The 15,907-nt window shown below is 43.1% G+C and overlaps 2 protein-coding genes across 3 annotated transcripts in view; one reads left to right on the top strand and one right to left on the bottom strand.

Moving 5' to 3' along the window:
• PDZK1IP1 (PDZK1 interacting protein 1) overlaps nt 1-15,907 on the bottom strand; it is a 355,951-nt gene that overhangs the window by 42,426 nt on the left and 297,618 nt on the right. The gene's annotated exons all lie outside the window — the stretch shown is intronic.
• LOC134393425 (cytochrome P450 4B1-like) overlaps nt 1-15,907 on the top strand; it is a 51,941-nt gene that overhangs the window by 8,435 nt on the left and 27,599 nt on the right. Inside the window, exons 3-6 of one of the 2 annotated variants that reach the window (XM_063118461.1) lie at nt 2,952-2,996; nt 4,538-4,665; nt 12,571-12,688; nt 12,872-12,884. In XM_063118461.1, the coding sequence (XP_062974531.1) occupies nt 2,952-2,996; nt 4,538-4,665; nt 12,571-12,688; nt 12,872-12,884 (304 nt within the window). Of the gene's footprint in view, nt 1-2,951; nt 2,997-4,537; nt 4,666-12,570; nt 12,702-12,871; nt 12,885-15,907 lie in introns of both variants that reach the window. The other variant, XM_063118454.1, reaches the window with a different exon arrangement.

Below are 15,907 nucleotides of genomic sequence, written 5' to 3'. Positions count from 1 at the left end.
GCTTTTGCTATACTCTGTGTGTTACATTCTCCCCTTCCCTCAAATATCTTTTCTGACTGTATCTTCACTCATTGCAAGCTGCTGTTGTTGCTAACAGGGTTTGCTACTGGTCGGCTGGATGGCTGGCTTTTTTTAATTTCAATTTTTTAAAAAAAGCTTGTGTATAATTGTCACAAGTTTCTCTACTCTAACATTAGGGTGGGTGTTGTGGCAGTGAACACTACTTTGCCCATTCACACTTCTCACTTATACACATTAGCTTCTCAAGGCTTGTGTGTTGGCACCACTTCGCACATCCAGACTTTGAACTCCAGACTCTACTTCCTGCACAAGCATGCGACTCTGAGACCCTCTTCCTAATGCCCTGCTTTTCATGCCAGCACCATGGGGCTAAGTTACAATAGATGTCTCTGGGTTGTTTGTGCAGCCTCTGTTGTCTCACTCTAAGTCATTGCAGACAAGCCAAAGCCTCCAGCCTCAAACAATCTCTCTCTCTCTCTCTCCCCCAAAGTCTCCCAATGGTCCAGCTAGGCTGCACACTTGTGGCTTGGGATATTGCTTATTGCAGGTTATTGCTTGGTCATGTCTGGTGACTCTTACATTATTATTATTATTATTATTATTATTATTATTATTATTATTATTTCCCACCTTTTGCCCAATACTTTAAAAAACTCTGCCACCAGCCGCCTTCACTTCCTCTCTTCCTGCACAACTTTGATGCACTCTTAAAACACTCTGCGTGGCAAGCCAGCCTCAGGGCCAAGCTACAGGTGCATCTGGGTTGCCTTCAGCCTCTCTCTGCCTTATGCCAGCCTACCAACATTTCCACCCTCAAATAATTCTCCACCCCCCTCTCTCTCTGCCAAAGTCTCCCAACGGTCCAGCCAGGCCGTGCACTTGTACCCTGTGGCTGGGTGTAGGGCAACAGCTTATAGTTTGGTTGCATCCAGTGACTCTTGTTTTTTTTAAAAAAAAAAACTCCACCACCAGCCGCCTCTGCCTGCACCAAAACTGGACTCTGAGACACTCTTAAAAAGGCTCTGTGTGGTACAGCAGCCTCTCAGGGCTCAGCTACAGCCATCTCTGAGTTGTGTCTTCAGTCTAACCCTGTCTCTAAGAGATATGCCAGCCAGCCAAAGCCACAAATCTATCTATTTTTCTCTGGTATGCACTTCAAATGTTCTGCATTGCATCCCAGCAGTGCAGTCAGAGCGTAGCTCACAAGTGTACAAAGTGAAGTGGAAGGGAAGTGGTAGCGAAGCAAAGCAATGATATGCCAGGTTCCAACATTTGCAGCAACAGGGCATCTGCAAAGAAGAGAGCTTCTCTCTCGACTGGCACCCTACTGTTGGTCATGAGAGTTTTTTTTTCTAAAGATGACCCTTCATCACCCATGATGTGGAAATTTGAGAAAAAGGCCTCTGGCCCATTCTGTTTTGCCCTGTGGGCTGCTTTGACTGACCTCTCCTTTCCCACATTTTGATTTGTGGATGCCTTGCCTCTGCTGAGCTCCAGGTACCCGACTGCACACCAAACCTGCAACAGGAAAGGTGCCCTGCTTGCCCAGGACTTCTTACCTAAAGACTGGAGATCCCCTTAATGCCAAGGGCTGAAACTGCTCAATATGCAACACCCCAAAGAGGAGGTTTGACAACCTGAGTTTGAAGGATATGGCTCCAGCAGTTTTAAAACACAATAATTTTAAAATTTTGAACTTTTAAAAAACCCCTCATATATATGGATGAACAGATCTGATTCAAACTTAGCATGGCTAAATCTCTCGTTAAGAGCTATCATGGTGCCAACTTTCAGCCCTTTAGCTTTAAAAATGTCATTAAAAAATAATTTTAAAACCTCAGACTTAAAAAAAACACAGCCATGACAAAGGGGGGGGGAGGGAAAACAGAAAAAAACCACAGAAAATAAAAACAAGGAACAGTGGAAAGTGAAGCCTCGTGCGGGGAAGGGAAGCAGGTAGAAGTGGTTGATTGGGAGTGGTAGGAAATGGGTAGAAAAAAAAGTTCTGGTGGATGAGGGAGTAGTTGTGTAATTCCACTTGAGCACTCATGCAGTGGGCAGAAAAATAAGAGTGGGAGTTGGAGAAGCGAAAGTATGGTTGACCGTTTGTTCATTCCACCGCCTCAGCACATGTCCCCAAGCAGAATGAGGAAAAGAATTCAAATGGTGCACTAGAGGAGAACTGCCCCACCCTCCCCCTTTGTCAGCGAGATTGCGCTTCAATGTACACCCCCAACAAAAACATCGGGATGTTCCAGCATAGCACCAAAGACAGCAATACAAGGGGACGGAGGAGCACTTTTATTGCGCATGGTGGGAAATCACTCAAGTCTACACAGGCAGGGGTGGCTCAAGACATTTTGCTGCGTGTTATAAAAGACAAAATGGCACAACCCCAATCCATGTACAGAAGCTGAATGGCCTGGCAGTTGAATTATACTTAGACACAGGTGAAAGACATCCTCCTCCAATGCATTTCAGGCTAGCTAATAAGACCCGGGGCAGGCTGCATATCATGCACAGGTCTGTCCTAGAACAGCCCTTTGCCACTCTTTGCCCTTAGCAGCTGCCACCTGAGGCAGACTCTTCATTCTGCCAGACCAGACATGTTAATTTCCTTCCTTCTTTCCTTCCTTTTTGCTGCTTGCAATCTTCCTTTGTTTGGTGGCTGCCTGTGCTGCTCAAGTCTACGCAACACGACCCCAAGAGCTCATCCCTAGTCCCTTTTTATTTCAATAGATAACACACTAGACTTATGCAAAGAAATGGGAATGTCCATTGGATCAAGACTCTGAGCGCCCATAAAAATACCCAACATTGAGGCCATAGAGTGCAATTTAGAAAACAGAACTTTTAGATTTCTTTGCAGAAATACTTTATATCATTTCATGCTAACACCAGTCCCCCCTCTCATTTATCAAACTATTTAGATCCCAAACCACTTATAGCATACAAGTTCCTGATTCCATGGATTGGTATGTATCACGTCTCATTAAGTCATTGTATTTACTTTTATATTTGTAGGCCAATGTTTTAAAATTCAATACGTTTCTTATCTCCAGGAAGTATGTTTATTAATTTGAGTGTGCTTGAGGGCTTATGTTTCAGTTGTACTTATTTGGCACTACTAGAGCATTGTTGGCTCTTAAATGTGTAGTACTAAATTTGGAAATTTTGGATTTTTAAAATATTCTGAGGATGAGACATGCTGTGAAAATAATGTTCACGTTGATCACACCTAAATATAAAATATGTATTTTTGGGATTGTAGGGAGATAAACATTCTGCAAATAACATTTTAAAAAAAATTCTAGTACAGGGATAGGCAATGTGGTGCCCACCTACCCCATTGCGCCCCCAGGCACCTTTCTTGGTGCCCACCTGTTCCTCCCGCTTAAACAAAAGCAAAACAAAAAACTATTATTATTTTTTACCTGCAGCTGGGATTGCTGTGAAATAGGTTTCTGTGGTTGCTGAAAACTGGGTTCAAATGAGTTGTTTAGTCTTCCTTTCACTCAGGGAATAGCTAGACCAGCCGATATCCCGGGGGTCACCCTGGGATCATCCCTGTGCATCCACATGTGCACTGGGCATCTTGGGAGCAGGGAGGGATGATCCCTTCCTTGCCCCCCAGGATAAGGAAGGCACAGAGCCCATCGGGAGTGGGGTGGAGCAGGGAAATGTTTTTTTTTTAAAAAAAGAAAAACTTACCATTTGCGCATGAGCTCTCGTGCACTCCTTCGGCAATCAAAAAACAAAAAACAAAATGGCACAACGTCCTCTTCCTCCTGGGATGTCGCGCACACGTGTAGACAGAGGGGGAGATATCACAATAACCATATCGTGAAGTCATACCCCCTCTGTCGCACTAGGCGCAGTAGGTCTAGCCACGGCCTCAGTCTTTTGAGCAGGTTACTTGTCCTTTGCCATGCCTTCCATGGCAGTTATATTGTGTTGTTGTCCAGGGCAGTTCCTCAAAGTGCCAAATGTGTCCATGGCCCCCAAAGGTTGCTTCTCCCTGCTTTAGCATGGCATGGAAGTGAATTCTGATGGAATGGTTTCCTACTGTCCCCTGAACCAATTCAGTGCCTCTTTCTGTGTGTCAGATATGTACATTGTCATTCTCCTGCAGGATCAGCTCCTTGATCTGTAGCATGGAATTGACCATCTGGCCACTTAAGCCATTTTTATGAGGGGCGGTGGCAATGGTTGCCCAGCCGCACCTTTGCTGGCCTTGAGGTAAAGCTCTGGCTTACTCTTGATTTATATTTGAACTTAATGCGTGGTACTTAATAGCAATTATTTTAGTTTCTCTGAGCTGGATATTGGTTTGTTATTTGATGGGATTCATTAATTTTATTTGTTATTTTTTTATTGTATTGGATTCTTAGCATGTAAGCATCTTTCAGAGGGTTGGTCCCTCAAAGGTGGCCTAAAACATTTGTTTAAGTAATACATAAATAAACACATGAAATCTTTTGGCTTGTGCTTCTAATCTTCTTCTTTCCCTTGGTAGGAAAGGGGTTACTGATCCTCAATGGGCCAAAGTGGCAGCACCACCGAAAGCTGCTGACTCCCGGATTCCATTACAATATTCTGAAGCCTTATGTGGCTCTCATGGCAGAATCAGTCAAGGAGATGCTGGTAAGAAATTCCGTTGCTACTTTCACAAAGTCACTTCTTAAATTTATATTAGTGTAATACATTTGTTAGGCCATCCAGGAGACCACTGCACACACACACACACACACACACACACACACACACACACACACACACGTATCACACACACACACACACACACCAGGATCTTTTTTTTTTTTTTGGTGACTTTTTGGTTGGCATAATAAAGATATTATAGTAACATGGATTTGGGGTTGTCAAATCAAATCAAATTTTATTAAGGCAACCCAGCATGGGTTTTAGCCAGATATAAGAGTCATGATATAAAAACATTACATTACAGCATTGTATTAAACATCAAATTGAACTTTTACATATAAAACATCATATATAGTGCTGCGATTTTTACCAGCAATCTTAGTTATCATTAAGGGACACTAAGTCTTTCCTAATTTTTGCCGCTTTCACTGCAAAGCAAGCCAGGTTTAACAAGATGGATTTCACAATGTTTGTAAATAAGTAGCCAATTTTATCCAGATCTGTAAAATGAGTAATTGAAGCCAGAAATCTCGCTAGATGTTTATCCCTAGGGGTGTTGTATAACTTACAGTATAGAACATAATGAACTGTATCCTCTACTGCTTGGTCACCACAAATACATAAATGTTGTTCTCTGGGGATGTTTTTGAATCTCCCCTCTCTAAAGTTGGATGGCATTGTCTGGAATCGCAGGCTAGTAAGCGCCTTGCGAAGGCCAGGGGTGGTAATTTCTGTCAGATATTTTTCTTCCCTATGGGTTAATTTTATGAGCTGAAAGCTATCAGAAAATCTAGAGACTTTAATTGCAGCCATGTCTATTTTGCAAAAATAGCTCTGCAGTGCTTGTCTTATTGCATCACGTTGATGTTGTACATCTCCACCCAAAATTACTTTAGGATCGAGGCCAAAGTTTCGTAATCTGATTTCGCATCGGTCTATCCAATTATTTCTGAAGGAAGAAATTCTCTGTTCATTTACACAGAGGCTTACTAATTTATTTATTGGATGTTGTATTCTAAGATAATAGAAAAACATAGTCTTCCAAATATAGTATGCTATAGGCAATCCCCCAAGTACCGCCCTTGTATAGCAGGTGGGAGTTCCTGGTGGGAGACCTAGCAGTGTCCTTAAGAAGTTATTTTGGACAACCTCAAGTGGGTGTAAATTCGTGCCCCCCCCCCATATTTCAGCACCGTATGTTATTTGGGGTACCACTTTCTCTATAAATACTCTACTAGCCGGGGCTACCAGCTGACCACCTCTAACCTTAGCAAATCTTAACACAGTATGCGTTGATTTTTGTGCTTTCAGCTTTGTTGCCGCCAAATGACTGGACCACAAGCCATTTTGCTTGAAGCAAATACCTAGATAATTAAATTGGATGGTTTGTTCCAGAGGATGACCGTTTAGCATCCATTTATGTTTAGGGGGGTGAGCTCCGAATACCATTACTTTAGTTTTTAAATAGTTTATACACAGATGTTCCTTCCTGCAGGCCTCTCCAAAAGCTTTAAGCATTCTTCTCATTCCTATTAAATTTTGTGATAATAACACCGTATCATCTGCGTACATCAGTATGTTCAGTTTTCTCAAACCAACGGCTACAGGAAAGTTTGAATTACCAGACAGATAACCAATAATATCATTTATGTATATATTAAACAGGATAGGTGCTAATAGGCAACCCTATGGATGTTTTAACTTCTTTCGACAGTTGTCCTCCCCTTCCAGCTCTAACTTGGATGGTCGTATTTGTATATAGGCTTTTTTTAATCAAAATCAGAAGACGCCTATCCATCCCAAGATGCCATAACTTGTACCATAATCTATCCCTTTTAATCCTATCAAAAGCTGAGGTTAGGTCTACAAATGTGGCATATAGATGTTTTTTTGGGTGCCCAAAAAACTATTTCTCTCTAAGATGGTTTAGAATGAAGCACTGGTCTATTGTCGATTTGCCACGACAAAAGCCGGCTTGTTCATCTCCTATGATGTTATTTTGAGCAACCCAGTCTTCAACTTTTATTAAGAGTAGCTTAGTATATAGTTTGGAGGCCACATCTAGCAGACTAATGGGTTGGTAATTGGCCGGTGATGATTTGTCGCCCTTCTTATAAATTGGTACGACTATACTTTGGGCCCAACCGTTGGGAAATTTACCACGTTGGTTGATAAAAGTAAACATTTTAGCCAGAATAGGGGCCCACCAGAGCTCGTTTTCTAGAAAAATCTCTGGGGGTAACATATCTTCCCCTGGTGCTTTCCTTCTTTTTAAGATAGAGATTAACCTTTTAACCTCACTAGTGGTAACATCTGGACATGGGTCTGTCTCTAGAATGTTGGGGAGTACTATCTGTGTCAAGTAGGTTGTTCCCTCCGGATTATACATTTTTTCAAAATATCCCTCCCATTGCTTGTTCATAATCGGCGCCGACAGCTCATAGATGGGTTCCTTTAATTTACAGGCAACCAATTGCCAAAATTTAGTTGAATCCCAATCTCTGGAGGCTTGATCGATATCGGCCCATAATTGGGCAAAAAAAGCATTTTGTTTTTGTTTAAGGAGCTTCCTATACATTCGCAGATTTGTCACTAAGTCATGCAGGGCGTGGGCCTGAGCCCCATACTTTGCCTGTCTGCTCAAGGAGCAGAGGACACGCCTAGCGTCTCTGCACTCTTGATCGAACCAACCCTCCGGATGGGGTCTTAACTTGGGGGGGGGGAAGTGGTTGAACATATAGAGCCCAATTGCTGTGTCATGTTATGAAATAGGGACAGAAGGTCATATTGGTCTGTTTTCAAAAAGCTGGTTCTTAGGGCTAACCACTCCCAACTGAACAAGACATCCCATGTCTTCTCCTGTAGATTAATGTCCCATCTTAATCTCCGTTTACCTTGTTGGGTGTATGACATTTCTGGGGGCGTTTCATTGCTTATTCCCTGCGTTCCAAAGAGTTCCAGAAGCACCGGCTGGTGGTCGCTCGCAGATTGAGTCCCTATCGTGAAGTTTTTTACATTCAGGGCAATTTTTGAATCTATCAGGAAATAGTCGATAACACTTCCCCCTTTCCGGGAGGCAAAGGTGAAATTTGCTGTTGTATCGTCTGATCCCGTGCCGTTTAGGATAAACATGTTAAATTTATACATAAGTTTAAATAGGTTGGTGCCAGCTTCGTTGAATGTATGGTCTCTAGATTTCCTTGTGGGAAGGTGTGCCAAATCGTCCTTGGTTAATGCAAATTTCTGTTGTGCAATAGTATATCCATCACCCATCCTTGCATTGAAATCCCCCATCACTATCATTGCGCAGGGGGGGGGGGTTTGTTGACTAATTGTGTCCTTAAGGGATTCAAGAGTATCCCACATATCGGGGGTGTAATAAATTGAGCCCCTAGGGGGGATATAAATATTTATACACACCAGCCTGATATTTCTGTATTTAGTCAATTGGATAGCCTGCAAATTTTGTGAGGGAGTGGGTATTTCCTTAATTTCAACATTCAGGTTTACAGATATCCCCAGGGCTAATCCACCACAACTCCTCCCTTTCTTAGCAATCTTTCTGGCGGGTTTAATGAAAAATTGATAGCCTGGAAGTTCTAGTTTTTTTTGTATCCATGTTTCTTGTAGCCCCACTATATGAAATTTGGATAGATATTGTTTGAATCCTATGTCCATCAGTTTATTATCCCATCCTGAGATATTCCAGGACAATAACCTCAATGGGGCTAAGGGTGGATCTGTGTGGGCTTTTCCAAAGAGATAGGAGGAGCACTTTTCTTTATTCATTTTACTTCTAGCGGTTCTTTGTCAGTCACTGGGGGCCTAGGCTTTAAAGGACAAGATGGCTAAGCTGCCGCGACTTTCACTACGAATGTTTCTGTTATTGGGCTCAATGATAGCTTCCCTGCATAGACTGCAGGGTTAGTGTTCGTCTTGGTGCATTCCCCCTCTTGATCCCTATTATCATTGACTGTAATATCATATTGTCTTATCTCGGCCCCAGGTGCTACAGTTGGATTATCTGAGTGTATCAATGGGTGGCCATCAAGTGCCCTTTTGATCACACTAATGTTCGGGTATAGTATACCTGTATTGTCTGTTGGATTTAAAGGCATGACCTGGTCTCTAATAGGGCTGGTTAGATCTATATTACACTTCTGACCATTGGGGATATGACCGATTTTAGGTCGACTTTCCTTAGGGGGGTGTATGGAAATATCGGGGGCTGAAGTATTCACTCCGCTATCCGCCTCACTTGTCTTCTTTAGGGGTTGCAGGTCTTGTTTATTAAGCCTATCTTTGCCAGCAGCCCTTTCTTTTTTGATTTGCGGGGTTTCAACCCGTGATTTCACCATATGTTGGGATTTTTGAGGTTTAAGTATTTCCAACAGAGCTCTTTGTCTAGAAAGGGTTTGATGTTGATATATGCTAGGTGAGGCATCAAAACTCTCTATGAGCTTTATCTCTTCTGGGTAAAGTTGTTCCAAGAAGCCACTCCTATCCTCTGTCTCAAAAAGTCTCATGTCCCTCTTTTCTTTGTTTCTGGGAAGTGTTAAAGGACTTTTGGACTGATTAATTTCTGGTTGAAGTGCGTCAAAAAGATCCCCCGGGTCCCCCAGCCTTGTGGGTCCCGTTTCTCTGACTTCGCCGTGGTTGCATAGTTACGGAAGTCTTCGGCAAATAATCAGAAATGATTGTTGAGGCTGTATCCTCTAAGTTGATGAGATCACTAATCCTGGAATCCGATTGAGGCATGTTACGAATATGAACATTCGTGTTGCTGGAGAGTCCCAATGAGGACACTAGGGAGATATCTTTGAAATATCTATTTACTGTCAAACCCCATTCTTAGGTATTCTTCTTTGTTTCTATATATCTTAGCCACCAAATCCGAAGAAGCGAAGGTAACCAGGGCTCATGCTGTTTTGTAGTTATAGTAGAGATATTCAATTTTTTGGATTGTTTCCATATTTTGCTCGAGTGGGTTTGCATCCCAGATTGATATCAACTGTAGGAAATGCAATTTTCGCTCTTGTTGCGTTAGAATGCCCCTTGGTTTGGGCTAGTTGGAAAATACCAAGGTACAGTTCATTAATTGCAAATTCCATGAGGATTTCCCCGCAGATAGAAGCGTTGGTGCTGATGTTCTTTCCTTCTCAACCAAAGGCTTTTTGTTTGTTTGTTTGGGCTTCATGGCCAAGTAATGCCCACAGGTCCTGAATTTCAGTTATATTTACTATGTTGGAGTAGATACCCTGGTTTTTGAGTATCAGTTTCCTCTCTCCCGGATCGGTTATCTGCGTGGTCCATTCCTTCTTTGGGATCAATGGCTGTGCTGCTCTGTTCTTGTCTTGGGCATCCAGTATTTGGAATAGTTTATTATAATTCATTTTAGGCTTGTTTTTATACTTGGATGGTTGTCTCATATTTTCTGTTTTCTTTCTCCCTTTATGGTTTATAGCCTTTAATTTTTTTGATTTCAGGCCCCTATGATTGGAAGGTGGGATGTTGTCTCCTTTCTCCTGTTAGCTTGGTTGGTCTCCTCTCCACTGGGATAGGCTGTCTCTGATATATCTGTCACGGTTGTGTTCGAATCACTGGCTTTATAATTTGGTTTAATTCATTTATGTTCCAGCTTGTCCTCTTTTGCTTGACCACTCTTGACTTCCTTTATGTTTTTGGCCAATACAAAGTTAGTGAGGGTGATTAGTAGGTCCTTACTTTCAGATAAGTAGTTCTTTATTAATGTTATATCCTCTGCCCAGCATCCAAATAGAGCTTTAATCATCTCGTGCTGGGATCTAAGCAGGCTGGACCACACCTGGGGATCGCTATTCCTGTTCGATGGAGAATTTGTATAGCCATCTAATTGGGGGAAAGATAAGTTGGGTTGAGAAGGGGATAGACTACTACCCACTGATATTTGTTCATTCATAGGAAGTATAGTTGTTATCTCTACTGTGTTGTCTTGAGATATACAATGGGGTTGTCTATTACCCATTAGACCCTCCCCAACTGTAGAAAATTCGGACGCCAAACTACATCTGCTTTCTTTTGGGAATTCGGGTTCTGGTGGCATCATTAACATGTTTGGAGCCAATGACCAGTCCAAGATCTCATTTGTTGTGGTGGTGAGGGAGTGCCTAGTGTCTTTATTTGTTGTTTTAATTCCCTCTGAGTTAACTGAAAAAAAGCTGGTTATCTTGGATTGTTTGTGCTTATGTTTCCTCCTATGGGGGACATATTCCCCTGTCATTGGAACGACACCCTGTTTTTTGTACTCTCCTCTAGTTAAAACCATTCTGTTATACACTGTGCGACTTTACAGGCTCTGCTGTCTTGTTCAAACTTCCTCCTCCACACTCCCCTTTCGGTTATCAAATGTTCAGACACGTGCTGGTGCTAGCTTTTGTAAAAGTAGGGTGTAACACTGGGAGGCTGTTGTTTGTCTTGTTATTTACCCTGGTTGTTAGATATTTATTCTTTCTGTATTGCTATATTCCTATATTCTTATATTCTTAGGTCTTTCTTAAAAAAGACATTAAGTTAAATTCACTCTGCTTTGTTGGTTCAATCTCTCTCCCTCCCCTTCACCTCCTCCAATTTGTTGTTAAAATTTGTTAAAAATTTGTAGTAAAAACACACTTAAGTGCAAAGCGGATTCCCAGTTTGATGAACCAATGAAATTGAGTAAATGAGATAAAAATAAGTTAAAATGTCCATATAAAATTAAAGTTAAAAACTCTTATCTTTGGGAGGTTATGTTTGGAGCTTTGTCTCTGCCAACAAAATCCTCTCTCCTTCTTGTTCAGTCCTGTGGGTTATTTGAGCATTGGTATCAGAGGCAGTATGCCTGGGCGCCCTACTTGCTAGGCTTCAGGAATCGGGCCGAGGCTGGGTTTCTTCCTCCAGAGTAACTGTTCCGCTTGACCGGCTTCACGCCCATGGCACAGAGCCTCAGGCCGAGAGCCCTTTGGCTCTCTCCTTCGGCTTGCGCCTCCAGCACCCAGGAGTCTTTAATACCTGCAGGGGGCGGGGCAGACAAACACTCAGCTCCACCAGGTCACTCAAGCCTTGCCCACAGCAGCCTTTCCCTGGATTTGGGGTTGTTGTTTTCCCCTTTCCTTATAACAAACAGTTATTTTTGCTTTTTAAGGTCTGCATATTCAGAGTACGTCAGAAGGGGCTCTATATGTGTGCCAATGTACATACATGCCCCTGGCCCAATCAGAGCCCCCTTCTCACATGGAGGAACTCTGCATGTGTACTTGGTATGCATATAGAGACCTTGTATGCATATAGAGCCCTTTGCAACACATTCTGGATGTGTGGATGATGTGGTGTGTGTGTGTGTGTGCGGGCACTGACGTGTGTGCGGGTGCTGACAGCAGCACACTGCTGAGTTTTGAAGTCCCTCTCAGGGCAGAAATACACATTGGTCCTATTCAAGTGTTCTCCCTCATGCTATTCCAATTACACAATGAAAGAGAGAGGGGGGGGACATGCATATTTGCGCCATATCTGGTTGCCTCTTCCAAACATTAGTGGTGGTGGTGGTGGGGCTTACGGAGTGGGGAGCCTGATCGATGTGTATAGAATTTCCACATGATTTAGAACTCAGATCGCTCACAGAGTTCTCAACCATGTGAGGACCTGGTATACATACAACAGCGGGGACAATGTGTAATCCATCTTCACAGTAGTGGACCCTTGCTTTAATTTGGGTTTACATGTCTTGCAATAGGTTTGCTAGCATCTCTAAGGTTTAGCTAAAAATTCTTTATAACTTTGATGTTTTCATATAGCTACCTCAACGAAATATGACCTAGTATCTGATAATAAATTATCCACCCTCTTCTTTCTGTCTCTTTTCTAAAACATTAGGATAGATTGGAAAAGATGGTTCCCAAAGACACCACAGTGTCAGTGGAGATGTTCAAATATGTCACTTTGATGACCCTTGATACCATCATGAAATGTGCCTTCAGCTACCACAGCAATTGTCAGACAGACAGGTCAGTATAAGATGCCTTCTTCAGCCAAAGTGGAGACACAGCTCTTCTTCTCTGCACTAAGGTCTACCACCGGCATGAGAAATAACCACAAGATCCCAGTGAGTTGTATCTGCATATGTTTCCACTCCAATGTGGAAGGAACTTTTTCAGCAGCTACTGGACCATCTCAGCAACACCATATGAGTCAGACTTGGAATGCGATGTAGAAACATTGAGCTTCTTCAGACGAGTGTTTTATTGCACACCCAGACTGGCCACTCACGGATCTTCATGAGTCATTTTGATGATACAGTGAACCTCTTGCACATCTCCTGCTCTATCTCCTGGTTTTAGTGTTGTAAATTAATCCACAGAAAAGCCATTTTTTAAAAAATAAAAAATTGGGCGCTTTTCCCCACAGTAGCTTTGGAGTGGCAGCAGCTGATCTACATGACGCAGCTGCCACTTCAAAGCAATTCAGGGGCAAAGCCCCAAAACTGTACACTAAAAAAGTTGGGGATTTACCTCGACTTTTTTTAGCTTGGAATGAGGCTCCGCACCTCTGTGGATCCTGGTTAAGAAAAAAAAATTAAAGGTGGGGGTTGGAAATCCTGCCTGGGAGAGAGCACCCTGTTCCTCCTACCTTGTTCTCCCCCATTTAGGGTTCACAAATAATAATAATAATAATAATAATAATAATAATAATAATAATATATTTCTTATCCGCCTCTCCGACTGGATCGAGGCGAGGAACAACAGCAAGCATAGGCTGACCATATTTTGGAAACCAAAAAGGAGGACAACATGGCCGCCCCAAGGGGCCATGTCCACCAACTTGTCCAACCCCCAAGGGGGTGTGCCCACCAACATGAACAGCCCCTAAGTGGGCATGCCCACCCAGAAACAAGTCCCATTGATTTCAATAAAGCTTACTTCCAGATAAGTGAATACAGGATTGCAGCCTCTTCACGTCTGTTCACCTTACAGTAGCAAGTGCAAGCCCCTCCTGTCAAGGACAACCATGCACTCGCAGAACCTGGCCTCGTGGCTCATGCTACCAACAGGTGCTCTCCAGAAAGATGCTTTCAGAGCCTAGGAGGTCCAAACACACTCAAGGAAGTCAGGCCAAATCATGCTATGCACTCACATAATTATCTCACTAGGACAGAACAATTCTGGTACGACATTTGAGACATTAGCTGCCATGCCACAACAACAGTTTGTTCACAGATAATTGAGAATAAAAAGTGAACACGCCAAGATAAGTACAGATGGCTACTGAGAGGAGACTTAATATAGCTGAACGAGTAGTCTATGCTTGCAGTGTAGAGCAATTGTTTTTCAAATCATGCCAAAAGACAAACAAGCTGCTTTTCAAAACCATGGGTTGTATTCAGAGTCTAAATTCCATTCATTTCAATAGGTCTAAGACTAACATTGGATACAACCAATTGTTCTTTTTCATGGGATTTTTCATACACCATTGTCTTCATCTTCTTGCTATTGGTTAGACAAATGTGTATGGCAGCTGCACATTAAACACAACTAGTATGCTGACATGAATACTACTAAAACCAGATATCTCCAATATATTATACTGATTTTACTGAGGCAACTGCCCCATCATTCCAGATGCTCTTAAAACAACTTTCAGATATTCCCATTCAGTTACAACGAAATACAATGGAAAACTTTACTGAGGTATCATTTTATGGCAATTCCAAACCCACCCTCCCTAAGACAATTAAAAACAAACAAACAAACAAACAAACCTACACACACACACACACACACACACACTTACCTGGAGGTCAGGAGGAGCACAATAAAAATCCAGCCCACACTCATGAAAGGCAAAATAATAATAAACCACAGCAACCCACACAAGGAAAAATAACATTCATCAGCATAATAAATCCACACAGGCATACACACACCCAAGGCAAACTAAACAAACAAACAAACAAACACCATTAAAATACAACACACCCATATACTCTCCCAAAGCATTGTGAGCATCATCATCCCACACATGCACTAAGGCAAAAACCAAACAAATGAGAAAGATGCATACACAACCGGGGCTAAAAAGTAAAATACAAATCTTCACACACCCACATACTAACCCACTAATAATTGTTTTAAAATACACCCAAGGCAAGCCCACTCCCAGCACACACTCACCCAATTAATTAATCAAAACCAGTACCCAAAGAATGTATAGAAAGTCAGTGACAATTTATTTCATCAGTGCAGCCAGAGATTAAATCCAATCTACCACCTCCACTATAGGTTGCAGCTAGAGGCATTTCATTTGGACTTCAATTACTTTAATAAACCCCACACACATACAAGAGCAGCAATTCCCAGAAGTGCAGAGAAATACACACACACACATACACACTTTATATAGTTGAGCAACTTTTAAAACCACTACTTGAAGAGATGCCCTCTTTTTGGAGACCTGGGCATGCTGTGGCTGGGAGGGAGTTGCTGGACAACAAGGTGGGCTGAGCTGACTCAAGCAAGCAAGCTGGTATGGCCCCCCAAAAATTCAAGCCTCGTGAGTGCCTATGGCGGCTGAAGAAATGCTGGCTGGAACAGAGAGCAAGTCTGGGCATGTCCCGAAAATCAACCAATTTTTTATCTGTCTTCCTTTTTTAAATTTACCCTTTTTTGCCCTCTCAGTCAGTTATAAGAACATTGTTTTTGTTTTTAATAGAAGGTAAAACTAAACGTATCCTACCTATGCGACAATATTCCACAGCTTCTAATTCCAGGGGAAAGAAAGGAGGACAGGGGCAGCCAAGCAGCATGGGCTAGCAGCCCAGCAAAACACATCGCTCCAGCCTCGCCCCAGCACCAGCTCCAGCTCCAGCTCCAGCCCCGCTCCGGCTCCAACTCTAGCCCCAGCTCCAGCCCCGGCTCCAACTCTAGCCCCAGCTCCAGCTCCAGCCCCGCCCCGGCTCCAACTCCAGCTCCAGCTCCAGCCCCGGCTCCAACTCCAGCCCTGGCTCCGGCTCCAACTCCTGCCCCGGCTCCAGCTCCAACTCCAACTCCAGCCCCAGCCCCAGCCCCAGCCCTGGCTCCGGCTCCAACTCCTGCCCCAGCTCCAACGCCAACTCCAACTCCAACTCCAACTCCAGTCCTGGCTCCAGCTCCGGCTCCAACTCCGGCTCCAGCCCCAGCTCCGGCTCCAGCCCCAGCCCCAGCCCCAGCCCTGGCAG

This window comes from Elgaria multicarinata, chromosome 1 (genome assembly GCF_023053635.1).
Source record: "Elgaria multicarinata webbii isolate HBS135686 ecotype San Diego chromosome 1, rElgMul1.1.pri, whole genome shotgun sequence".
Taxonomy (NCBI): Eukaryota; Metazoa; Chordata; class Lepidosauria; order Squamata; family Anguidae; genus Elgaria; species Elgaria multicarinata.
Note: the sequence above shows the minus strand (reverse complement) of the source record. Positions and strands in the feature narration are given on the sequence as shown.